The sequence below is a fragment of the Pelodiscus sinensis genome, chromosome 3, assembly GCF_049634645.1.
Source record: "Pelodiscus sinensis isolate JC-2024 chromosome 3, ASM4963464v1, whole genome shotgun sequence".
In the NCBI taxonomy this organism is placed as follows: Eukaryota; Metazoa; Chordata; order Testudines; family Trionychidae; genus Pelodiscus; species Pelodiscus sinensis.
Window position 1 is genome coordinate 183,876,552 of NC_134713.1, and position 27,078 is coordinate 183,903,629.

At 45.3% G+C, this 27,078-nt stretch overlaps 1 protein-coding gene and 1 long non-coding RNA gene across 2 annotated transcripts in view; one reads left to right on the forward strand and one right to left on the reverse strand.

Annotated features, from left to right (window-relative positions):
- ACTR2 (actin related protein 2) overlaps positions 1-9,086 on the reverse strand; it is a 39,280-nt gene extending 30,194 nt beyond the window's left edge. Inside the window, exon 1 of the mRNA XM_075925573.1 lies at positions 8,948-9,086. Coding sequence (XP_075781688.1) covers positions 8,948-8,995 — 48 coding nt within the window. The 5' untranslated portion in view covers positions 8,996-9,086. The remainder of the gene's footprint in view (positions 1-8,947) is intronic.
- Positions 9,055-27,078, forward strand: part of LOC112544276 (uncharacterized) — a 40,584-nt gene continuing 22,560 nt past the window's right edge. Inside the window, exon 1 of the long non-coding RNA XR_012903016.1 lies at positions 9,055-9,186. This is a non-coding gene — a long non-coding RNA (uncharacterized LOC112544276). The remainder of the gene's footprint in view (positions 9,187-27,078) is intronic.

Genomic DNA, 27,078 nt, shown 5'->3' on the forward strand with positions numbered 1-27,078 from the left:
GTAAGAGAAGGTGCTCAGAAGGAACTAGCCCCACTGCGGCTCTACAGTTTAAATGTAGTAAATGGTTTGCCGCAGCAGCTCTTGTCCATGGAGGGGGAGGGGAGGGTCCCAAGTCCCCAATGGGACATCCCACAGACAGTGGCTGCTGCCAGAGGAGCCTCCCCTGGAAGCAGCAGTGCAGGGGAGGAGGGGAGCCAAGCAGCACCACAGAGACAGTGCTGGAGGGAACCAGCTTTCAAACTGGCTCCTGCTCTCCCCTCCCCCACTGCCTCTAATATAGAGGCAGCAAGGGGGGCAGGTGGAAATGCAAGTAGTTGACTTGACTACTCTTTTACATCCCTAGTTAAAGCTAGGGGCACATAGAGTATAGCTACAGGGCAAAAAACCCAAACAACCTCCTCCTCCCAAAACCTGCAGCAGCAATTTTCAGAGCCAAGTTAACTGCCTGGGGCTTATGCTACAGGGCTAAAACTAGCAGTGTAGATGTTTTTGCTCAAGCTTGGGTCCTGAATCCAAGTCAGGGGAGAGTCTCAGAACTTGGACTGTAGCTCAAGGTGGAATGTCTCTACACTGCTATTTTGAGTCCCAGAGCATGAGCCCTATGAGCCAAAGTCTGCTGACCTGGTCTCAGAGCCTCACTGCCAAGGGGATTTTTGTTTATTTCAGTGCAGATGTACCCATAGGGGAAACTATGGAGCAAACCTCTCAGCCTGGTAAACCCCACTAAGAAACATGTGCACGGTTGTTAAAAATAGTACGAGTCACACTGAAAGATGGATAAAAGCAGGGTAGTCACATTAGAAACCTGGGTTCACAGTGCCCTTGTATAAGCCTCCTGCTGGCCTCTTCAAAAACAGGGGGAAAGGGAATTTTCAACAGCTTGTCCCCCAACTTGTTTTCTGGATTAGAGTTCATGGCCCCTTGGTCAATAATAAGTTTAGCAAGTCTCATAAGAATTTAAATAGCATTTAAAGGTGAGACCTGAATTCCTGGTCTTCACTGTCCCAGCTCAGGGAACCTTCTCTTAGGTTACAGGAGGCTCTGGTGAATGAGAGAGGTCAGTCTCTCTTGAAAAAAAAGAGACTGATTGGTAGAAGTTAATGATGGGACTCATATCTCAGCACAGTTTTTAATCACCAAATGAATTCATGTACACTATTAATATATAACCAATATTCTCAGAATTGGCACATGGAATAACAGTGCCATCAAAGAAAAGGCTAAAGGAGTAAAAAAAGAAAAGACTCCATAGGGGGAAAAATATCAAACACCTATTTTTCATCCAAAAATCTTGACCAAATTAATCAAGGATAATCTATTTTTCATTTTACTACAAAAATCAAAGACCCTAGATAGTCACTATTCTTTCCACTGGCAAATTTCCAAAGGCAACCAAAATTGAAGTGTTGTCCCAAGGAACATACTATGAAATTACAAAGTTTAGCACAACTTACCATATGGTAAATATTTAACAGCAGCAACTTTCAAATGCAAAATTGTATCTTTGCAAGATGTCATATAGTATAATATACAGAACGAAAGTCTATTGTATGTATACTTACAAGTGTGTTTTAACAACAGCTACTTAGTGTGTGCAAGAATCCGGTGTATAAGAAATTATTTTACCATATATAGTTTCCTCCTCTTAGCATTGTGGTTTAAATTGGTGCTCTCACTTCCTACTGAGTCATCAAGTGGTAAGAACATGCAGTGTATAAATATTCTTTCAAATGAAAATAAGTATACTGGTTACATCTGCTCACAAACCTATCTTGAGACCAATTTTATACTGAATCACCTTATATCTCATCAAGTATCAATGTTAAGATATTTATACTACTTACAACTCTCTCAGACAAAAGAATTTTAAATATAATTAAGATAACACTCCAGGCTGAAAGTAACTTTTTTTTTTTTTTTTAAGAATAAATAGAGAGATCCAGAATGTTTGAACTGGCTGCTGACCTTATTAAGAGTCCTCCTACATTACGTGTTTTATGAAAACACATTTTGAAATGACTTTTTCTTAAAGAGAGATTGAAATAAGAGCCACAATAATCTCATGTTATATTAAGCTTTACAACAACTGCAGGTTTCCAATCTTTATTCAAGATTTTTGAAGAAAACAATTGTAACTAAAATTTTCAAGGTAGTTCATACACACATTTTATGCTGTATTTGTTGGATTTAACTGAAGCATTTTTAAATGATAATCATGGTATAATCATTCACCTTATCACAAAAAGATCTTATTGAGATAATTTTAAAATAAGGCATCTTTGACTACCATAGTATATTTTCTATTACAATATTGACTTAAAATGTATGGCTTTAGCTCAATTTATGGCTCAATTTATTCTCTTCAAAAACTGGATTTTCTTACATTGAAAAATCAACTCACATACTTTAGATTACAGACCTAAATTACATCAAATAATTATGTTCCTAACCCACTAATAGTAAGCATGCTTATAGGACAATTTTTGTGCTTGAAATTCAAGCATTTGTCCAACAGATTGTCTACACACAAAAATTATACCATTTTAGCTATATCAATATAAAGTTGTTTTACACTATTGTATCAGTTCCCATACAGAAAGGAGAATAAGCAGCACTTGTATGATTGTGTCCACACTAAGGATTGTACAGGTAAAATTACTTTTAGTTTACCAAAAATCACGCGCATCCTTAACCAAAATAATTACATTGGTACAAATACTGCGTGTAGACCAGGCCTAAGTGATTGAAGATTAGAGACAAAAGCAGTTTTTAAACTGCATAGTTTTATTATAATTCTTCACAAACGAATCATGGTTATTGTCTCCATAATTAACAGATTCCAACCAGTTTACAAATAATCATACTTACGCCACAAATCAGAGCCAATCTTGAGAGCATGTGAAACTCCCTTTGAGATCAATTTCTCAGAATCAGACCCTGAAGCATTTTAAAAGCTTAGAAAGAGAAGCTGCAGAACATTCTTTCGCCATTTTTGTACGATATATAGAGCTGACTTAAGGGTTTTAGGCCCTGCCATTCCAAAACACAAATTTTTTTATTTTTTTTTATATTGTCAAACTAGTCCCTTTCCCTAATTTTCCTGAAACATTTCTTGGAGATTTCAGATGTTTATTGTAAAAACTCATGTTTTAACTTACATAGCAGAGATGCTGAAACTTTCAACAAAGATAGCCTTTGTCTCAAATGTTCGTTAGCCTGCAGCATTAAATTGGTGTGTCTATCACTTCCTTCTCAACTGCTTGACTTAAAGGCTCTTTCTCTTGTTGATGTCCTTTCACTAGTTTTATTGTCTGGGGAAAGCCTAGGTAGGCTCCAGTATCTTCAACAGCGGTAAAGGTGCTAAACGGTATTTATATAAATGTTAAAACAGTTTCAAGTTATGTTAGCTCACCAGAGTTACATTATCTGTTTTTAAAGAGCACCTCTTTTCCTTGGGTTCATCTACACTTAAAGCACTGCAGCAGCTCAGCTGCAACATGCACACTGATCTAGCACATAGGGTGTGTCTACACTTACTGTGGGACCAACAGAGCTGATGATTGATCCCCAGGGGTTGATTTAATGGGTCTAGTGAAGATCTTCTAAATAGACAGCCTATCACTCTCTTATTAACTCCAGTACTCCACCTGAATAAGAGGCATAAGGGAAGTCGATGGGAGAGTTTCTCTCCTCAACACCCCCACACACCCTCTGCTGTGGAGAGCCTGTTGTAATTCAACCTAAGGTGCATCAACTCCAGTATTCACGTAGCTTAATTTACACTCCGGCTAACTTAACCCCATATTGTAGACCTGCCCTTTGTAAAGATATGACCTACGCTCACTGGATAGCCTCTCCTATCAGTACAGGTACTCCACTTCCCTGAGAGGTAGTTGCTATGTCAAAGGGTGAAACCCTCCGGTCAACACAGTGCTGTCTACACTGGGAGTTGGGTTGGTATTTCTACATGTTTGTAGTATAGATCAGGATCCCATCTTGACAAATTCAAATGTCCTCCCAGGTAGAAAAAAAATTAAATTGTTAAGGAGAAAGGAAAAAAATCATCTTCCTTATAACCTTTCAGGCCCTCTTTACCAAAAAAGAAAAAAGGAGACACAAACCCAATAGCACTCTGCAGATCACAGGTCTGTAACTATAGCTTTTAAAAGATTGCTCTGGCTTCATCTTCACAGCGAGATCTTCCGGCAGAAAATATTAGCATACTTTGCAATCTCATTAACATATTTTCTGCTGTTTCTTTTTGTGCAAAAAGCAGCAGCATTGACTCTTTTTTGCGCAAAAACCCCATTTTTGCAAGATCCTTATGCCTCTCCGGGACAGACATAATGATCTTGTGCAAAACGGGGTTTTTGCGCAAAAAAAAAAAAAGGTCCATACTGCTTCTTTTTCCGCAAAAACCCCTTGAGCAAAAAGAAACAGCAGAAAATATGCTAATGAGATTGCAACATATGCTAATGAGTCCTTCTACACATACAGATACTGCAATGCGTCTGGTCTTGACATTAGCAGTAGTGTAGGCCTAGCTGCATACGTAGGCCTAGCTGCATCAAAAGTCAGGTTTCATCAATAAAACAGTGAAGGCGTACACATAGCAGTGAGCCTATCACTGATTTAACCCTCCTGTTTTGCTGACATAATAAAACTACCCCAACAAACAGCAGAGAGCTTATAATGCAAAGTTAGAATGATGCCATGTTGGTATAGACAGCGCTCTTGCTCCTCTCACCCTGAGTGGCCTCCAGAAAGTATCCTACAATGCCCATCATGAATGCTCTGGTCAGCAGTTTCTTCTCTGCTGCCTTGCAGCCCGGTATTCTGCTATGCACCCATCCCTTTTAAAGCCCCAGTATTTTTTGAAATGTCTCTTCCTGTCTGCTCTGCATGGACAGCCCACACTTTCCTGCTGACCATGCTGGCTTTCACGGTCCTGTCTGAAGCTCATCAGACTTTCTGGATTTCTTGGGCATGTGGGGAAAGGCAAGTGTGCAGCTGCAGCTGATCCAGCCATAGCAACTTTGACATCTACGAGCAGATGACTCGGGGCATAGAGAGGAAAGGGGCATAAATGGGACATGCAGCAGTGTCATGACAAACACATACAAGCAATGTAATTACTGTAGCAGCTATATGACAATGTACATAAGGCCAACTTCGCAGTTTAGATGTGGCAAGAGTCTCTATTTAGTCTAATTTTAATGTCTAGCGAAGTTGTGAACATAAGCTCCCCGGCTCATCTTCTAAAAGTGCTATGGCTTCCTTTGAGATAAGGACAGTGATCACTTTCTGAAAAGTGTTCACTCACAAATTATATGCTGGTTTTGGCTTTTTTTATTTTTTCTTGTAAGAGTTTATTCAAAAGCCTAGAGATTGTCTGGTTCTACCCACAGGTGTAGCAAGCTAGTGTCATTTAAAAAAAAAGAAAAGAAAAGAAAAAAAGAAACAGCCTGTCTTCCGGTGTCATCACTGAACAGATGTTTTTAAATACACTCCAAGAAGATAGACTAACCTGCATGCCGAAAACAAAGAAGTCAGGAGCATTAATATAAAGATCAATATTAGAGGTTACTTTAATCTAAAGCAATTTTTTTGTTAGTTTCCAATACCTCACCCTGCCTGTAAAAGCCAGATTCACAACTCACATTAAGAAAATCTTTCAACTTGAAATAGTCTTATTCTCTCTTATCCTCCTATTAAGAACGTAAGGGGGTAGTCTTATCAGCTAGTCAAGTCAACTACTTGCATTTTTCCCCAAACACACTTGCTGCGTCTGAATCAGCAATGGAGAAGAGACGCAGGAGCTGGGGGGAGCCAGTTTAAAAGCCAGTTCCCTTTCCACACTGCCCTCCCCCCCACAACTGCCTCTATCAGAGGCAGCAGGGGGAGTGGGTGTGTGTCAGTGTCAGTCAGGAGAGGCTGCCATGAAGCAGCCTCTGCCTGCAGACAGATGCTGTTGCCAGAGCAGCCTATGTTCGCGGCCAGCCCAGGCTGCCGTAGGCAGGGACTTTGTGGCTGCGGACAGGGCTCTGCAGCTTAAATGTAGGAAGAGACAGGCATTTAAACTGCAGAGCTGCTGCAGGTACTAGCTTACGACCCAGCATAAGCTGGGACTGAGACTTCCTCCCTTATTGACTAATCATGTAGTTGATAGAAATTCTAACAACTACACAATTAGCTAATTACTCACTTCCTAACATCCTTACCTCACACTATACGTAGTAGATTTAATGTTACACACACCAAGAAATGCCAACAATAGTCAATTTTAGCCTGTGAGAGAAGGGAACTATTGGGCTTAGTGAACAAGCATCCATATTTTCCAAAAGGAACACAACAAGGGCAATGTGCCCTGTGGGTGGAGACACAAAGCACTGAGTTACCCTTTTACAGATGCAGCCTAAGAACAACAGGGTAAAGTCACAGAAGTCCCTTTGGGATTGTTCCCCGGTGTACTGATCATGGCATCAGGGAACAATTTCAAAGGGACTGACACCCCCCTTGCTTGCTCTATGGTGCTCCACACCACACTGTCTTGCTAGGCCAAATACTCTGGTCTTCCCCAGACAAGGCACAAATTTGGGGTAACCACCTCCCTAAACAGCAATACATACACTGAACCACTTCAGCTCTGGGAGGATGCAGATCCAGGACACAGTACCCAGGAAACCAACCCTCAAAAGGGATCAAAACCCCACATAAATCCATCTTTCTCTGTGCAAAAGTTTTACACAGGGAAAGCTCATAAGGATGATCACCAGTGAAAGAAAGATGTGCACTAGTCATTCCCCCCAAGTAACAATTATTTACACGAGGGATGAAAGAAAATAAGTGTTTTATTAAGTGCAAACAGTAGGATTTAAGTGGTTGCAAGTGAAAACAGACAGATCAAAGGAAGTAACTGAATTAAAAATAAAATAAAATGCACAGCTAGTTCTAATTTATTAAGAAATTTATTCCAAGCAGATTCTTACCCTAAAGAGCTGTTCTTATTTCAAGCACCGACCAACTCTCACTCTGACTTGGGTCTTCCCTCTCCTTTCTCCCCACCCCTCTCTCTGTGTATCTTTTTGGAGTGTGCCAAGCCAGCTGAAGACAAAGGGATGATAGCTTCCCACTGCTTAAGTAGTCTTGCCTTCAGGGCAGGAACACTTTGTTTTACATCCCCCCTTCCATGAGGTGCTGGCCCTCATAGACCAGAAGGTGCTAAGAGAAAGAGGGGGCGGCCGGGTGTTGGGAGGCAGATCCCGTGGGGGGGGGGTCGGTGCTAGGAGGACGAGGGGGCACGCAGAGACAAGCCTGGGGAAGGACGCAGATCCCGTGGGGGGGGTCGGTGCTATGAAGACCAGGGGGGACGCAGAGGCAGGCCGGGGGAGGGAGGCAGATCCCGTGGGGGGTCGGTGCTATGAAGACCAGGGGGCACGCAGAGGCAGACCGGTGGAGGGAGGAAGGTCCCGTGGAGAGGGGGTCGGTGCTAGGAGGACGAGGGGGCGCGCAGAGGCAGGCCGGGGGGAGGGAGGCAGATCCCGTGAGGGGGGGTCAGTGCTAGGAGGACGAGGGGGCGCGCAGAGACAGGCCGGGGGAGGGAGGCAGACCCCGTGGGTGGGGGGGGGGTCGGTGCTAGGAGGACGAGGGGGCGTGCAGAGACAGGTCGGGGGGAGGGAGGCAAATCCCGTGGGCGGGAGGTCGATGCTTGGAGGACAAGGGGGCGCGCAGAGGCAGGCAGGGGGGGTCGGCAGATCCAGTGGGAGGGTCGGTGCTAGGAGAAAGAGGGGGGACACAGAGACAGGCGGGGGGGAGGGAGGCAGATCCCGTGGGTGGGGAGGGTCAGTGCTAGGAGGAAGAGGGGGCGTGCAGAGGCAGGCCGGGGGAGGGAGGCAGATCCCGTGGGGGGGGCGGTGCTAAGAGGACGAGGGGGTCCGCAGAGGCGGGCCTTGGGAGGGAGGCAGGTCCCGTGGGGAGGGTCAGTGCTAGGAGGAAGAGGGGGCGCGCAGAGGCAGGCCAGGGGAGGGAGGCAGGTCCTGTGGGGGGGTCGGTGCTAGGAGGAAGAGGGGGTGCGCAGAGGCTGGTCGGGGGGGGAAGCAGGTCCCGGGGGGGGTCGGTGCTGGGAGGAAGAGGGGTCGCGCAGAGGCAGGCCAGGGGAGGGAGGCAGGTCCTGTGGGGGGGTCGGTGCTAGGAGGAAGAGGGGGTGCGCAGAGGCTGGTCGGGGGACGGAGGCAGGTCCTATGGGGGGGATCAGTGCTAGGAGGACGAGGGGGCGCGCAGAGGCAGGCCGGGGGACGGAGGCAGGTCCTATGGGGGGGATCAGTGCTAGGAGGACGAGGGGGCGCGCAGAGGCAGGCCGGGGAGGGAGGCAGGTCCCGGGGCGGGGTCGGTGCTAGGAGGACCAGGGGGCGCGCAGAGGCAGGCCGGGAGGGGAGGCAGATCCCGTGGGGGGGGGATCGGTGCTAGGAGGAAGAGGGGGGACACAGAGGCAGGCCGGGGGGGGAGGCAGGTTCCGGGGGGGGGGGGTCGGTGCTAGGAGGACCAGGGGGCGCGCAGAGGCAGGCCGGGGGGGGGAGGCAGATCCCATGACGGGGGGTCAGTGCTAGGAGGACGAGGGGGCGTGCAGAGGCAGGCCGGGGGGGGAGGCAGGTCCCGGGGGGGTCGGTGCTAGGAGGACCAGGGGGCGCGCAGAGGCAGGCCGGGGCGGAGGCGGCAGGTGGGTCCCGGAGGGGGGGAGGGGCAGGCCGGGAGGGGGCGCGCACCCCTGAGGGAAGAGGGAGATCCCGGCGGGTCGAGCGGGCAGCGGCCTTTGCTAGACGGGGGGTCCGGCCGGGGAGGGGTCAGGTGGGGGGGGGGTCTCGGCCGGCGGGGCGGGGCCGGGAGGAGACAGAGGATCTCGGGCCGGCCGGGCAGGGCCCCGCTCCCTGCGACCCGCGCGGCGGCTCACCCCGGTGCCGTTGTCGCACACCACCACCTTCCTGCCCAGCGCGTCCATGCTCCGACCGCTCCGCCTGCGTCACCCGCCGCCGCCAATCGGCCCCGCCTGCAGTTCCCGCTGCGGTCCGACCTCCTGCTGCGCGCGGCGCCGCGGTGCTCTCTCCGGTCCGCTCTGGCCTAGGCTCAGGCCCGCGTTGTCATGGCGGCGGGGTTCGTCCTGTCGGGCGCGGGGCCAGGCGGCCGTTGCAGGTGAAGGGGCCGGGCACGGCGGGGTAGCTCCGGGCAGCCTGCCCCCGCCGGTACCCCCAGATAGCTCCACCCGCGGCCCCTGGGCGTCCCCTTCCGCCCCCACGGGCGTCCGCAACCACCGCCCCTCAGAGACCCCCCCCTCCCCGGACCCCCCCGCCCCTCAGAGACCCCCCCCTTCCCCGGACCCGCCCCGCCCCTCAGAGACCCCCCTCCCCGGACCCGCCCCTCAGAGACCCCCCCCCCTCCCCGGACCCGCCCCGCCCCTCAGAGACCCCCCCCTCCCCGGACCCGCCCCGCCCCTCAGAGACCCCCCCCCTCCCCGGACCCGCCCCGCCCCTCAGGGACCCCCCCTTCCCCGGACCCGCCCCGCCCCTCAGGGACCCCCCCCTTCCCCCGGACCCGCCCCGCCCCTCAGGGACCCCCCCTTCCCCGGACCCGCCCCGCCCCTCAGGGACCCCCCCTTCCCCCGGACCCGCCCCGCCCCTCAGGGACCCCCCCCTTCCCCCGGACCCGCCCCGCCCCTCAGGGACCCCCCCTTCCCCCGGACCCGCCCCGCCCCTCAGAGACCCCCCCCTTCCCCCGGACCCGCCCCGCCCCTCAGAGACCCCCCCCTTCCCCGGACCTGCCCCGCCCCTCAGAGACCCCCCCCCTTCCCCCGGACCCGCCCCGCCCCTCAGGGACCCCCCCTTCCCCCGGACCCGCCCCGCCCCTCAGGGACCCCCCCTTCCCTGGACCCACACTGCCCTGCCCCTCAGAGACCCCCCCTTCCCCGGACCCACACTGCCCCTCAGGGACCCCCCCCTTTCCCGGACCCACACTGCCCCTCAGGGACCCCCCTTTCCCGGACCTACACTGCCACTTAGAGACCCCCCTTCCCCAGACCCACACTGCCCCTCAGAGACCCCCTTCCCCGGACCCACACTGCCCCTCAGAGACCCCCCTTCCCCAAACCCACACTCCCCCTGTCGCTCAGACCCCCTTCCCCAGACCCACAGGGCCCCTCAGAGACCCCCCCCTTCCCAGACCCACGCTGCCCCTCAGAGATCCCCCCCTTCCTCAGACCCACACTGCCCCTGCCCCTCAGAGACCTCCCCTTCCCCAGGCCCACACTGCCCTGCTCCTCAGAGACCTCCCACGCCCTCCAGACACACGCTGGCCCTGACCCTCGTAGACCCCATCACCTCCATACACACACCACCTGCCCCTTAAACAGCCCTTCCCCCATACACACACTGCACCTGCCTGTCATATACCCCCCTTTTTCCCATACACACACCACCTGCCCCCAGACAGTCCTCACTCCCAACTGTACACTGCACCTGCTCCTCAGATACGTGCCCCTTATAGGTACCCCTCACCCCCACGCTACACCTGCCCCCCGACACACACAGTGCACCTGTCCCCACAAGCACACCTCTGACCCAGCCCTCCTCATATATACCCGTCTCTGCTATAGACACTCACTAAGCTCCAATACTCCCCCCCGCCTCTGTGAGCATTGTTCCCCACCCCATGGCCACCATTGTCCACATAGATATACCCTCCTAGTAGGAATGTAAAGGGTTAATTGGTTACCTGGTAAGGATTAGCCTTACTGGCAGCCTGGCCAGAGCTGTCCTTGGACATGGAATCCCCGCCCTCCAGGGTTAACTGGTTAAACCAGTTGTTTAACCATTTAACTTTTTAAAATGGGAATTTATATCCCTACATCTTACTGTCCTACAGTTCTACATTCTGCCCTCGTGGATTTTTCTTCCATCTCAGTGCCCCAGAGCACCACGGTGTTTCCCTCCCCGTGGACCTTCCCTACTGCCCCAGCCTGAAAGCTCTTCAGCTCCCTGGATGTGCCCCAGAGCTCCACAACATCCCTTGCCCAAATATTCTCTCTACAACACTGCTCCCTCATGAACCAGAGACCTGGGAGAAATTACTAGGCCCTCTGAGTTATTTAGTTATCTGCAAACCTAAAAAAAATCCACTTCCTCTCCTTGTTTGAAATATGCAAAATGAAATCATCAGGCATGTTCTAACAAGGATCTAGGTGAGGCAAGGTACTTTATGTATCAGAAGTAGTTGGCTTTATCAGTGTATTAAATGTAATTTTTAGTTGAGCTTAATACAGAAGAAGGGAGGGTATATGATCATTTTTCTGTACGTGTTTCCAGCACTGTTTCTTTTCTGATTCTTTACAGATAATGAATTTATTTGACCATTCATTCTTTTTACTTTATAATGATAAAATGATATAATGGTCTATTTTAAACAACTGCCTTTATATAGTTAAAAGGTTTGTAATACTCTTACTCTTTTGGTACAATTTTTACTCTCATATTTACAGTATCCTCTTAGAAGTCTATAAATAGAATGTCCTTCCCTAACAGTTTTGTGTTTTTATGCTTGCCAAACATTTTGCAGTTTTCAGAGTGTTCTAAATAAAGAATGAGATAAACATGCTCTCTTACTTTTCTTATTTACTCTGCATTTTGTGCACAGCCTAAATTCCCCTGGATTCAGTGAAAGTTTTAGATGGATAAGAAATGTGGGATCACACCTCATGTTTTTTCTTGTATTACTGGAAATGTCAGAACAGCATGAGAAGTAGTGTTTTCAAATTAAACATAGTGAAAGACACATAAGCACAATTTTGGTTCTTCGTTTTTGTTGTTGAATTCTCCAATTTATCAAGATCCCTTTGAATTTTAACTCTGTTCTCAAAGTACTGGCAACCTCCCTCAGCTTTGTGTTGTCTGCAAACTTCCTCATTATTTCCTACGGATGTAAAAGTGTAACCATTTAAATGGTTAATCGAGAAGCATCAATGTATTGTTTTCTGTTATGGTTACTTGCTGGCTCCCCTGGGAGCTGGCTGCCACCCCGCGGTGCAGACTCTACTGTATAAAAGTTATACTGTAGAGCCTACAGCAAAGCCAGCTCCTCCGAAGTGGGACCAGGAGCCGGTGCACACAGAGGGTATGTCTAAACTACAATCCCATGAGTCCGGCTGTGCTGCAGGCTCTGCAGTATATAGCTTTATACTGCAGAGCTAACAGCGTGCATAACTATGTATCAACTAGGATTTTTAGTGGTTACACAGTTACAGTTTTAAACTATTTTTACATCCCTAGTATGCTCTCCATAGGTCTTTAATAAAGATGTTAACACCAGACTCAGAACAAATACCTGTGCAATGTGACATAAGGCCTATCTCTAATCCTGTGGTCATGAACCTGTTGATCATGATCGACTGGTCAATTTTGGGGGCACGACCAGTCATCGCAATGTGTTCCAGACTTCCCCCACCCTCCCATTCCCCCACTCTCAAGAAGTAGCACACACTGGCACTACCTCCTGGGAAAATGGAGGTAGCACCAACTTCCTGTGGCGTGGGGAGAGAAGTCCTGCAGCTGCGTGCCAGACCCAACATCTCAGGAAGCACGTGGGCTGCTCCTCCCCTCCCCCAAACAGCTGGCACACTTCCTGAAAAGCCAGGTCTGGTGCACAGCCGGGAACTTCCTTCCCCCTGCTGCCTGCTTTCCTGTGCCAGCAGCAGGAGGGAGGGAAAGTCCCAGGCTGCGGAGACCTCCCTCCCTCCCTCCCCTGAGCAGGAAGCATGGGGAAGGAAGTCCCCAACTGCACATCAGATCCAACTTCTCAGGAAGCACACTGGCTGTTTGGGGAAGTGGAGGAGCAGCCTGTGTGCTTCCTGAGAAGTTGGATCTGGCATGTAGCCCAGGACTTCCCCTCTGCCCCTTGCCAGCGACAATGCAGGAAGGAAGTCCCCAGTTGCACGCCAGACATCGCTTTTCTGGAAGCACGCAGACTGTTTGTGGGTGGGGAGAGGCAGCGCGTACCACGGGATCCCTGGGTACCAGCCAAGCTGTTCCTGTCCTTGCCCCCTGGCCAGACCCCTGCCACAGCACCCTGCCCCCTCCTCCTACCCAGACCCCCACTAGTACCCTGCCCCCACCTCCACCAGCATCCTTTCCCTGCCTTGGCCCCCACCTGCTCCTGCCCCCTGGCCAGACTCCCACCTAGCACCCTACCCCCTGATGAAACCCCCATCCAGCACCCTACCCCTGCCTTGTGGCCAGACCCCCATCCAGCACCCCACCACTGCCCCCTCACCAGACACGCATCAGCCCCCTGCCTCCTGGCCAGACAACCACCAGCACCCCATCCTTGCCTCCTAGCCAGACACCCACCAGCATTCTGCTCCTATCCAGACACCCAACAGCACCCTGCTCTTGTCTCCTCCCAGATTCTGCCCCCCTCCCGATCCCGATCCCTATCCCACTCCTTGGCAGCCCTGTCCTGCACACTGGATCCCTTATTTTTGGCCCCATCTCGAGTGTAAAAGGGCCCACAAATTCCACTAACCCTGGAATTCCAGAAGAGTTAATCTGGCCTGAGGCCTTGGACCTCAGTCCTACCTACCCTCCCCCCACATGGGGCTGGAGTGCCAGGGGAGTGAGATATCTAAGTTGGAGCCACATCAGTGAGGCTTGGGGGGCTTTGAAGGGGTTGTTTTTTAGCAACTCACTTGTGTGGTCCTGACTGATTTTTCTGTGGGTCAGTGGCCCCTGACCTAAAACAGGTTCCCTGCCCCTCCCATAAATAAAGACAATTCTGAAATGTTTTTTGTTGGACATAATATTTTATTTAAAAATGAAGCCTGGCCAGATATCCCCCAATTGGGGCCAAGCCCCCATCTAGCTTCAGCATCATAACACTGCTGCACCCCCACAGACCTCCAACCCTGAGCCTATCATACACCTGAACCCCGTCCTGAGCCCCTTACATCCCCAAACACCTGTACCCCCACATCCTCAAGTTTTCTGCCACAACACTCCTACAGCATCTACACACTCAAATCGGTGTCTTGAGCACATCATACTCCCATACTGCCCTGAGCTCCCCATATAACCCCATCCTAAACTCCTGCACCCTAACATCCACAAGCCTGCACCTTGCGCAGCACCCCAATCTTCCACCTGACTCCAACACTGTCCAGCCTGGAGCCCCCACGGTGAACCAGCATCCCCTTCTCCACCTTCTCCTGTACCCACATTCTGCCCCAGACCTTGCACACCTCACCCCTTCCCATCCTCAAATCCCTCATTCCCACCCCAGAGCCCACACCTCCTGTCTCAGCCCGGTGAGAATGAGTAAGGGCTGGGGACAGCAAGTGATGGAGAGGAGGGGAATGGAAAGGGCTGGGCTTCAAGGAAGGGGTGGGGTCTTGGGGAAGGGATGGGGTAGATCTTGGCTTGCCCTGACATTTAAAAAGTGATCTTGGGTGTAAAAAGGTTGGAGACCACTGCTCTAATCCAGTGGTGCACAACCTGTGGGTCACGACCCTGAAGGGGGTCGTGAATGTCTTCCCGGGTGGTCGTAGCACTTAGATCTGGCTGGCCAGTGGCTGGGCCCGGCAGTTGGTGGCCCCCATGGCGCAGTGCCTAGTTCTGGCGGCCCGGGGCTAGACCTGGCAGTTGGCGGCCCCCGCGGCACGGGGTCGCAAATCCAAAAAGGTTGCGCACCACTGTCTAATCCAACAAAATTCCATTAGTAGTTACTCTTTTTTGATGTTATTTAACTAATTATATATCCACTTAATGGTAGTTATGTTGTGCCTGCTTCTCTCCAGTTTATTGGTAGTAGCAATGATGGAATTAGATATCAGATGGATATTTATCACTGTTGTTCAATCTTGCTCTGAGTTGGGTTACACAACGCAGGCTACATCTAGATTGCACTGCTTTTCTGGGATACCGGCATCCAAGGAACATTTGGACTTTTTTGGAAAAATTTTCAAAAAAGTGGACGTGCTCTTTCGCCATCCCTGTAAATCTCATTTTACAAGAAATAAGGGATGTGTTGAAAGAGCACTTTTTTCTGAAATTTGGCACCATTTAGACGCTGCAAATTTCAGAAAAGCCTCTTTCGACAGTAAAGCGGAAAAAGATACACAATTTGCGTACCATAAATTGCGTATCTTTTTCCAGCTTTCCATTGAAGTGTAGATCTAGCCTCAGTGGTAAAGGGTCCATGCCTTCTGAACAGTCCACTACAACCTCCACTGCTACTATCATCAGTGGAGAATCCATAGGTTCCAATCCTAGACACAGTGTAGAAATTGCATAAAACTCCAAACAGAACTCTTCTGTTGAGAATAATCATTTGTCAGGTGCTTGGATTCTGGTAAAAGTACAAACAAAAATCAAACAAGAAGGTGGATTAGTTTAACTCCAGTGCACACAAGATAGAAAATATATATCTTATACCTTTTTTGGTCAAAGGGTCTAGGGCAGAAAAATCTTGTAGGAGAAAACATAGAAATATATAAAGTTAGGGCAAAATATTAAAAGTGTCGTGTAAATTTGGTCTCTATCAAGTCTGTGTTTGTTTTGTTTAGGCCAAGAGAGATGCTCTAGTTGTTTTGAAAGTCATTTGAAAACAATCAAGAAGATATATAACAAATAATACCCTTCCTGTTCTTGGAACCTAATATTTTTATGTCTTCATTTTCATTTTAAGTATTTTTAGCCCTTGTTTTTGTCATTGCACTGAGTTAGGAAAAAAATTCCTTAAAAATTGTGTAAAAATGTAACTTTCATTCTGAAAATGAATTACCTCTACTGTAACTCATAAAGTCATGGAGACAGCTACACACAGCTTGCTGATTAGAAATGGTGCTGTGGCTTTTGCAAGAGAGCAGGACTTCACAACAGAAGATAATAAAAACCTGATGACTAATTAGAGTGCTGAAGTTTATCAGATAATGTACTACACCTGACCTGTATTGATATGAATGTATTTTCATGGACTTTCATATTAAGAGGTATCTTGATGTACATACTCACAGGGAGTTACCCACACACATAAACTGGAAAATAAACTCTAAAGGCCAGATTCTCTGCTGCCCCAGAGTTGCTTGCTGTACTAAATGAAAAGGGGACATAGGCAGCTCCCTTAATATTTCAGTCAGCCCCAGCCTCGTCCAGAGCAGCATGTGAGTAGTTCTAAACTTCCATTTGGTTATGGTTATGGAAGAGACTGCCAGCTGAGAGTTAATGGAGCACACAGTTCCTTGCAGCTGCCATCCCTATTCCAGCCCTTGCCCCTATTCCTCACCATGTCCTTTACACCCAAGGGCAGGGTACACAGAAGCTGCATACACTGCTTGCTGTGGAGTTGAAGCCACTTTATGCCCACTTTGAGCAGAATCGGGGAAGAAAATCTGCTCCTGAAGTATTAACAGGAAATGTTTCCTTAGTATCATAGAATCATAGAATACTAGGACTGGAAGGGACCTCTAGAGGTCATTGAGTCCATTCCCCTGCCCTCATGGCAGGACCAAATACTGCCTAGACCATCCCTGATAGACATTTATCTAACCTGCTCTTAAATATCTCCAGAGATGAAGATTCCACAACCTCCCAGGGCAATTTATTCCAGTGTTTGACTACCCTGACAGGAATTTTTTCCTAATCTCCAACCTAAATCTCCCTTGCTGCAGTTTAAGACCATTGCTTCTTGTTCTATCCTCAGAGGCCAAGATGAACAAGTTTTCTCCCTCTTCCTTATGACACTCTTTTAGATACCTGAAAACTGCTATCATGACCCCCCTCAATCTTCTCTTTTCTAAACTAAAGAAACCCAATTCTTCCCAAACCCAAACCCAGCCTTCCTTCATAGGTCATGTTCTCTAGACCTTTAATCAATTCTTGTTGCTCTTCTCTGGACCCTCTCCAATTTCTCCACATCCTTCTTGAAATGTGGTGCCCAGAACTGGACACAAGACTCCAACTGAGGCCTAACTAGCGCAGAGTAGAGTGGAAGAATGACTTCTCCTGTCTTGCTCACAACACACATGTTAATGCATCCCAGAATCATGTTTGTTTTCTTTGCAACAGCATCACACTGCTGACTCATTCAGCTTGTGGTCCACTATAACCCCTAGATCCTTTTCTGCTGTACTCCTTCCTAGACAGTCACTTCCCATTCTGTATGTGTGAAACTGATTGTTCCTTCCTATCAAACTAGTCTTCATTGCTTTGATCTATTTTTTTACTGTGCTGTATTATTCTGATGCCAAGATTTACATATTAACACAAAAGAACCTCATTAATCTAAACTTCACAAAACAGTGTATTTTGTAGTCCACACAAAACTGTCCCTAACATTAATTAAATGTTACATAGGATTTGTAAAATAGAAGGCAAACCAAGTCAGAAATGCAAGTGTGATTAATTATCATCTTTATGGACCGTTTGCTAGGAGGGCTGGCTCCTCCTCCCTAGCAGAGTATGATTTTATTATAATAAAGCATTTCTGAGTTTCCAAAATCTCAAACATCCAAATTGCTACATTAACAAAAATTGATTGACTCAAAGCCAAAAAAAGTGTTGAAACCAAAGTCCTGATTTTGCTGATGTTTCTGAATATTTTGTGAGATTTTTTTAAATGGTGTATAACACAATTTGCCAGTGTTGCATGTATGACTGCTTGCAAAATTCCATTTTTATGTGGGTTTTTTTGTAGTAAAATTACTTATGACTATTAGGAGAAAAATAAAGAGAAAGACTTTGATCAGAATTCTAAAGTTAACTCCATTTTTTTCTTTCTAAGTTCCACTAATTCTGGTTGGATGATGCTGGAAGGAACGTAGCTACATAAAGCTTCAGTCCAGCCCTTTGATTCTAGAAATAGAGAGTTAAATACCTTCTTCCTCTCCACATGTATATTTTATTAGATGTCTAACATTTGTTTGTGGGGTAGAGCAAATTTTCTTTTATAGCTCTCAGGCACTCAGGAGTTGGCTCTCCACTCCCTTATAGACTGTGTAGTTAATTAGACCAGTGCAAAGTGATTGCAAAATGCTACCAAATCAGATTTCTCCACTCACTTTTGCCAGTGGTAGCATTTCACACTCCCTTTTTACAGGAGTAAAGTACATGAATTCACAGGACTGGAGAATGAGGCGTCTAAGGTGTGATTTGAAGGGGGAAGTGAGCACCATATCTCCAGCTGAAGTCAGTGGGGCTATGTCTATACTTCAGGCTTCTTTCGGAATAAGTTTTTCCAGAAGAGATCTTCCAAAAAAACTTATTCCAAAAGAGAGAGTCTACACAGCAAAAGCTCATAGAAAAAGCAATATGTTTTTTCAAAAGATAGCATCCACACTGAATGGACACTATCTTGCATTTAAGCTGTGATTACTATGGACGGAGAGGCCACCAGGGCACCTGGGCTTTTCGGAAAAAGACTTCCTCCTCGTAGAAAAAGGTTTACCAATGTCGGAAAAAACCTTCTGGTCTTTCAGAAAAAATGCAATTGCAGTGTGGACGTAAATCAAGTTTTTTCAGAAAAACAGTCGTTTTTCCAAAAAAACCCTCTGTAGTGTAGACATAGCCTGGGACATCTGGGGATTCATGATCTCTGAAAATCATGTTCTAGATGTCTGAAGTTTGGCAATCAAAAATCGAGGTACCCAATATTAAATACTACTTTTGAAAATGTTGTTATAAGTGACTATGATTACAAGGAAAGTCTGCAGCTAATACAGGGATAGAATCCAGATTATTTGACACCTAGTTCTTTGGTTCAACCTCAAGACCAACCTGCTTCTCCAGATGACAATATCAGATATTTTTTCAAATATAAATGGAGTTTTGAAATTCATCCATGCCATATAAAGAATAATATTTTAATATGATTCACTGATAATTGAGTCCGAGTAACCAAACTACATTCTCTCCTGAAATTAAACAAAGGGCCTTGGGGTTTTGAAATCTTATACTTTACTGCTGGGAAATCCATTCAGAGGAGTAAATAATGTGTTTAACTGCTCCATTCCTTCTGCTACACTGTTTCACTTTTCAAGATGTAAGAATGACTTTAAAATTCAATTTTTAAACACTTTACCACACTAAAAATGTAACAATGTGAAATATTCCTATTCAGAAGAAAAAACATTCTTGTAATATCTCTGATTTTGAGCATATTCTTTAATTCTATTTTTTTCTGTTGGAACATTTAGGAAAAAAAGGTTCAGAGGGCACAATACCTTAGACAACATAACAATAACTAGAAAAACTGGATTTTTCCATATTAAAAATATAAGTACTGAAGTTAAAAGAGGTCATTAAGACTCAATGGCTTCTGTTTATTATGTAAGTATATGATGATAGAGGATACTACAGGACAAGCTTTGTTATCTGGCATTCATGAGGAATGGGGGTTGCCGGCTAATCAAATGTCCCAGTTACTAGAGGTTTACAACAATGGTTCATGAATTTTTCACCGAGTGTTAGCCATAGTTAAAGGATGGATTAGATAATATCCGATAATGGTATTATATGCAGAAGCATGGCCCGAACAATCTTTACTGCCACAATTTTACAAATTTGACTTACACAATTATCGGAAAATGTTGAAAAATGATGCCAGAGGGCTATCGGAATTTTTCCAGTTTACTGAAAGAGGAATTGTATTGCCATCCATGACAGATGCCTGTTAACTGAGTTTTCCGGATATTAAAGTGACAGATAACATAGCTTCTATCTGTAGCAGCAAGGATATTATGGTGAAGTAGTAATTGTATACTGATTAACATGCCAAAACACTTCACAGAGATAAGTGATTTAAGAGCTGGTATACATTTTAGTGAAGACAATCAAGGAAAAATTATGCCATTACAATTGCAAGTGCAAACCTTATGTTGCATTAAGCTAAGAGGAAGCTGCATACCAGATTTGGTGGTGCTAGCTCTTATGATTTAGGAGTTTTTTAACAAATAGACAAAAACAAGCGGACAGACAAACTCTTTCAGATATATAGTAGATGCAGTTGCTCAGACTGCCAAGGCATAATTGATATAATGCATTCACTCTTCAAGAGAGAATTAGCACATATGACCTTGGAGTTCCCCATTACTGACCTTTGGGTGATCCTATGACTCAGTAAACCCAGAAGCCTAGGGTAGTTGAGACTTTTAAGAGGGAAATGGTGGCCTAGAATAAAGGGATGTGTCATTTACTTGAAATAAAGAGAGCCTCTAGCAATATGTTCCTATCTTGGAAAGAGAGTGCTAAACAATTCCTGGAACCTCACATTACAAGCTGAGATACAGAAATTCATTGTCTTACATTTCAAAGGAACTATACAATAATAATTTTGCAGGATAGCTTGTTTAAAGTGTTTAAGGAGGATTACTGTCTCTAGACACACATTAAACCTTTCACAGGCTGTAGATAATATGCCAAAATTAAACACAATGTCCTGATGACATTTGAAACGCTTTGATACCATACTGAGTAAAATACATAGATGCCTACACATATTATGCTTGCTATTGACATGGAATATAGTAATCACTTAATTTTAAGAAATTATTGGTTTGAGTGTGGAGTAATGCATGCCGAAACTAAAATAAACTGGTGCCATTTGTTGTTTCAAACAGCTTACATGTCTAAAACATAAATGTTACCTGGAAGGCAAAATGAGTATAGAAGTTAGGCATACATATTGAAAGGGAAAACATTCTTTCCGCCCATCCATTTTCTGCCTGTTAACAGTTATGCAAGGTATAAAGTAACAGAAAATTATTTTATTTAAAAATTGTAAATGTCTATATTAGTGTGAAAATTCAAACACCTTGCACATTTGAATTTGATTTGAATTAATGTTTTAGTTAGCTAGCAGATGTAGCCCTCTAAACAAAGCTTTTCTCTAATAGTTAGATGGTTAATGATTCACTTATTCATAACGTAGGTTTGTAATGCACAGTTATGTTAAGCAGAAATTCCAGCAATTACTTTGTGCCCATTAAGGTAACAACTTATTAATAATGTATCTGTTCTAGCAGTCCTTTCTTAGGTAAATCTCCTGCTGAAATTGGGAACATAGGTATTTCCATATTGAATCAGAGCCATTATCCACCTGCTCCAGTGCGAATGTTTAAGATTTTGTCTACATGCAGTTTTTACACTGATATAATTGTATTAAAACCCAATATACGGTAGTTAAATTGTTGCAGTCCCCTACAGTGAACAGTTATACCAGCATAGTTTATTTATGCTGTGAGACCAGCCATAAGTATTGACAAAATCCTACAGACCTAAAGTTTTAACCAAGACCTAATTGTCTCTTTAACTAAATTTCTCATGCTTGTTCCCAGCCCTGAGATGCTGTGTTTCATGCTAATTTGAATGTCTGAGTCTCAAGGATCCTGCTAGATTTTTTTTTTTTTTTTTGCTTCAACCTTTAAACCAGGATATTTGGTGTCAGAATATAATGGGCCAATTTCTCCCTGCAGTAGAGCATTCTTATGCTCTTCTGCCAGCACAAAAACGTGCCCTGAAGCCATATAAATTAGCCACTGGAGGACTATCTTTGGGTGACATTGGGTGTTTCAGGAGGACTGCCATAGTGGCTCCTAAGGCCATATCTATACTTACACACCAGAGGGTTACTGATTGCTACTGTGCTATTCTAGTAAACAGTTTTCTAGTTTGTGAATCTATCCTAAACCTAGATTCATTGGGCATCCAAAACTCCCTACAGCAGGATTTCTGCTTGAATAAGGATTGCAGGATTACACCTATCAAGAATTACTGCCAAAACCATACCTATTTCTTGTCTTGTCTTTTTAATCCCTTCATATGATTTGTTAAACTTCCAGTATCTTTTGCATTTTAACTACAAATGCTGCACATTCTTGTAAATGAATTAATAAATTTTCATTCAGCAAGTAAATTAGCTAGACTCTTTGTAGCAAGACTTTCAAAGATAACACTTGATCATTGTTTTATGTGACTATTTGTTCATCTGTAAAATTTATTCTTTCTCTAAACCAAGAATTCCTTAATCCTAAATGGTAGTGCAGATTTTTCATTCACTGCTTTAGTAAAATAGACAAAAGACAGAACTATGTAGCACTTCAAAGACTAACAAGATGGTTTATTAGGTGATGAGCTTTCGTGGGCCAGACCCACTTCCTCAGATCAATATGCGGAAGAAAATCGGCACAACCATATATACCAAACTGATACAATAAAAAAATGAATGTAAAGTAAAATAGAGTTTCTATTAGTGTCTGAGAAGGAGCAAGAAGTGAGAGATTAGTGCTAATTATATATTAAATGAAATGCAAATTACATTAGGACATGTTTCTACTTCTTTTGAAATCAATGATGTAATTTCCATTAGGGATGTAAAAATCAGTTAAAAATGGAACTTTGTAACTGTTAAAAATGTTAGCAGTTACATAGTTATACGTGCTGCAGTATAAAGCTTATATATAAAAGCTTTACGTCACAGAGCTCACAGTACAGCCGGCTCCCTGGGAGAAGGAACACACCAGGAGCTGGGGGCAGGGTAACAGCCAGCTCTCCGGGAGCAAGAGCCAGCATGTAACTGTTGCTTATCAGTTAACTGTTTAAACGGTTACGCTTTTACATCCCTAATTTCCATTGACTTCACTGGGACAGAATAAAGCCCTTAGTGACAGAAGTCTTCTGCCTACAAATCATGTGTACATGCTACCCTGTAGTTTGGCTTCTATGGTTTAATCTAAAGGGATTGATCTTCTTTAATTAAAATGGTAATTCACTATGTCAGTTTAATGTTTGAGCTTTATGAAGCAATATACTGACTCTTTGTGCTACCATCTGCTGAGTAATCATGGAACACCAAATTATTTTCTTTGGGTCTGTTGGTGAAGTCCTAACTATTTTGCTACTTGTTATTTACAGTGTAAATCCATACCTGGCTAAAATGTATTTTTCGGCAAAATTCCTTTTTTGTTTACATATATGAAGTCTTTTGAGAAGTTCCTAAAAATTGATTGTATCTAAAAGGATATTGACAGCTTTTTTTTTTAAATTTCCGTAATTTTTACAAAATCCAGTTTTTTACAAAATCCAGATCAACTTTTTCATAATGTCCTGATATTTTTAATCAAAATATTTTATAAGGGTTTTTCTGCAAAAACTTTCTGCAAAGAGATTTCTTATCCTGCAAACACAGACATGTATAGCTTCACTCTAATGTGAGGAGGATCACTCATGAGAGTAAACTTACACACATGAACAGCATGTTGATCTAATTGGCGATATACAGGGAAAATAATTAAACTGGTTGTGTGCAAAGGGCTGTCAAAAGCACAGTGTCGTCAAATACACAAAGTGAAAAAATACCAAGAGAGAGTTCTCTAGCTTTTCATTTATAGTAATATTAGGTGCCACTTGTAACTAAAGTTGGTACAAAATTTCCAGAGAAATGTGTTTTTCATGTCATTTTTTTAGTTAATTAATATTTTATAAATTCTCCACTGTGCTTCAGATACCTAGAATGTATAATTATTTTGGGACTAACTAATCCGCATAAATAAACATGACTGAGCTTTCTGTTTAAACAAAATCCATAGTGTTTCTTTCTGTATATTTATTGGGTCTAATTTCCTCGGTTATTCATGGAAATGTACCTGTTGGTAAGAGGAAAAAATATATTGTAAACTGTTTAATTGCACATATTTCTTATTTCATTCTTATAGTTGCTGTCTGAATATTTGTTTCTGATTGTGTTTATGGGAATATGCTTCCTGTGTGCTGCTAGTTCTGGAGATGGAGAAAAGGAACATTCTGTGTGGTGTTGACTAGACTAGAAAATGGCTAGGATATGTGAATAGAGAATATGAACAGGAGGTGGCAGCTCTGAGCAACACCTTATTGTTACCTTTAGACTATGTCTACACTGCACACTTATTTCGAAATAAGCAATTTCAGAATAAAAATTCCAAAATAGCTTATTTCTAAATAGTGTGTCTATACTACAAATGTCCATTAAAATAGTGCTGAGCTATTTCAAAATAGAGTGTCCACACTATTTGGAGCCTCAATCTCATTTAAATTCTCCCAGAAGCAGCTTCAGGCAGGGCATCAGGAGCTACTTCCTGGAGCTACTGACTGAGGCTAGCTGAGGCTCATGCTTGAAGGGACACACCTGTACTGTGGTATCTCAGGCTCTTCACCTTTGCCTACCTCCTTGAGGGACAGCAAACTCATGTCACTCCATGCTCTGGTTGCCCTTATGGACACCATAGCACTCCCAGCCATGGATCCGAACCTGCTGGAAAGCAGTTGCCGGCTCTTAGACCTCATGCTGCACCTCCTGGTGCAGTTACTGCACATTGCCCTCATAGGTTATTTCAAAATAATGCTGCTGTGTGGACATGCCCTTAGTTGTTCTATTGTGGCACTTAAACAACAGAGTGGTAGACATCTAGAGATGGACCACCTTGTTGTAATTCTTTTCACTGTTAAATACTCTGAGTTGAAAAATCCATTAATACATCAAAATTATTAGTGAAGATGAAGTTTCTGCCAGTTTTCTAATTTTGTGTGTCTAGTGTGCAGTATAATTGTAGCCATGCCAGTCCCGGGATATTAGAAAGGAAAGGTAGGTGAAGTAATCTCTTTTATTGGACCAATTTCTACTGGTGTTAGTGGGTCACTACTTTGAATGATCCCTTTCACTATGTGCAAACTATAGTAAAACCTGTGTTATCTGATTAGGACGTTCCGGTTATCTAAAAATTCTAGTTATCTGAGGGTCCCATCAACCTAGGAAAAACCAATGGACAATAATAGTAAAACTCGAGTTTTTAATATTGGTAGTTTTGTAGTGTGAGGCAGTTGGACTCACATTTCTATTTTGAGTTAAAGATGATTAGTACTTCTTAAATAAAAAATTGTTAAGCCAATCATGGTAAACCAAGCCAGGCCTGTGCACCTGAAGATGTGACAGTACTTTGATGCAGAGCTCACTGGCCTCAGTGACAGGTTGTAGCGCTGATAAAGGATTTAGGGTGGAGAGCAGTGTTCCTTGTAAGCTGTGCACTTTCTGTAGCCACTCAGGAGAGATTCACATACCGCCCAGCTGATTATCAGAGTGTCCACAGCTGGGTTTTTTGTTTCTAGGGGTCATGCACATTCGCACATGTCTTGGTGCACATAAAAATATTTATTCTGCACATGGATGGAAAAGATTATAAGGAATATTGGTCTATAGGCTGATGACAACATCACTCTCCAGCACCAAAGTCAGGCTCTATGGCTGTGCAGCACCGCTCACACTCTAGTGCCACACAAGAAGCAGAAGAGAGCCACAGGGGTGTTCACTTGATCAGCAGTGGAGTGTAAAAGTGTTTGTTGAGTGAACTCAGCCCCTGCTGAGTTGAAACCGACACTATTGACTTGACCTCACAGAGAGATCCACGGAGTCCAGTTCTAGTGAACTCCCCCATGCAGGAGAGACAGATGGAGGAACTGGATCTTCTGTCCATCCTGGACATGTTTGAGAGGGCTTGGGACCTCTTGGCAGTGATAGCACCACAGGCACCAGCACTACACAGAGGCACCAGGTCTTCCAAGGGAAAACCAACCATAATGCAGCATTGGTCACCCTCCTGTTAGCACCGTTCTCTGGCACCATTCCGTTTGGCACCTTTGTGGTCACCCAGGTCAGACTCACCTTTTGGGGTTGTAGCCAGTCATATTCCTCAAGGGGAAGCCAGCAACCACTCTCACTGCTATTCTAGGGAGAAGGCAAGGCAGCAATTTCCCATAGTGCTCACTACCACAATGGCAAGTGCCAACACAATGGCCTTTCTGAATGCCATGGGCACATCACCAAGCTCAGGGGCCAGGCTCCAATTCACTGTCAATTGCCTCAGAAAGGCAGGCTCCTCAGTCATTCTTCATTGTGCAGGAACCTCCACGAGACTCAGAGACCAAAGCCCAAGCTTGTATCAAGGCCAATGTCAAAGCTGGCACCAAGACTGGGGCGGGTGTGCCACCTCTCCCCTCCCCCAACACCATACAAGAAGTATCAGTGTGGGAGGATCCCCTTGAGTAGGAAAGTAATGAGGACTCGATGCCATCAAGAATATTATCCTCATACTCCCTGCATGAGGTAGTAGCAGGCCCATCTGCCACGTTGCTGGCTATGGACAACAGAACCCACCAGGAGCTTCTCAGAAGGGGTAGCAAAAAACTTGGGCTTACAGGCAGAGTTGTCAGAAGAAACTGATCTAATCATGGACATTCAGATTCCTAAGGGTCCTTAAAGGGCAAGTCTCCCCGATTAAGATCATCCCAAATACTATCAAGACCTTATGGCAGACTCCCACCTCTCTTTCTCCCATGGCCAAAGGGTTGGGAAAAAGTACTTTGTCCCATGGCCAAAGGGTTGGGAAAAAGTACTTTGTACCCTCAAAGGGACATTAGTACCTATTTACCCACTCTCAGCAGGGCACACTAGTCATGGTGGCTGCAAAAGAGGAAGAGAGGCAAGGACAGCAGGGACCGACACCCAAATCTGACCCAAAGAAGCTTGACTTTTGAGCCATGATGTCTACTCCACTGGAGAGCTCCAGCTTCGGGTTGCCAGTCATATAATTTTAAGTCTTGAAATACTCTGACCAAGTTCAAAGAGTTGATCCCAAATGATTATCAGTCTGACTTTGGAGCCATACTTGAAAAGGGCAAGGTTATCACAGGACTCTCCTTGCAATTTGCACTGGAGTCAGTGGGCTTGGTGACCCAGAGGATGTCCACTGCTATAGCCATGTGAAGGAGCTCATGGCTGCATGTTTTGGGCCTCTCGCACAAGATCCAACAAAAATTCAAGACTTGCCTTTGATGGCTTCGGTCATTTCTTGAAATAAACAGGCTTTAAGCTCCATAATCTCAAGGACTCACAAGTAATACTGAAGTCCCTGGAGCTACAAACACCAGTCCCACGAAGAAGCATTTCAGGCTCCGCCTACACTGTGCTTCTACTCCACTCAGCCCCGACAAGATTACAACAGCAAGCAGGGAAGAGTAATAG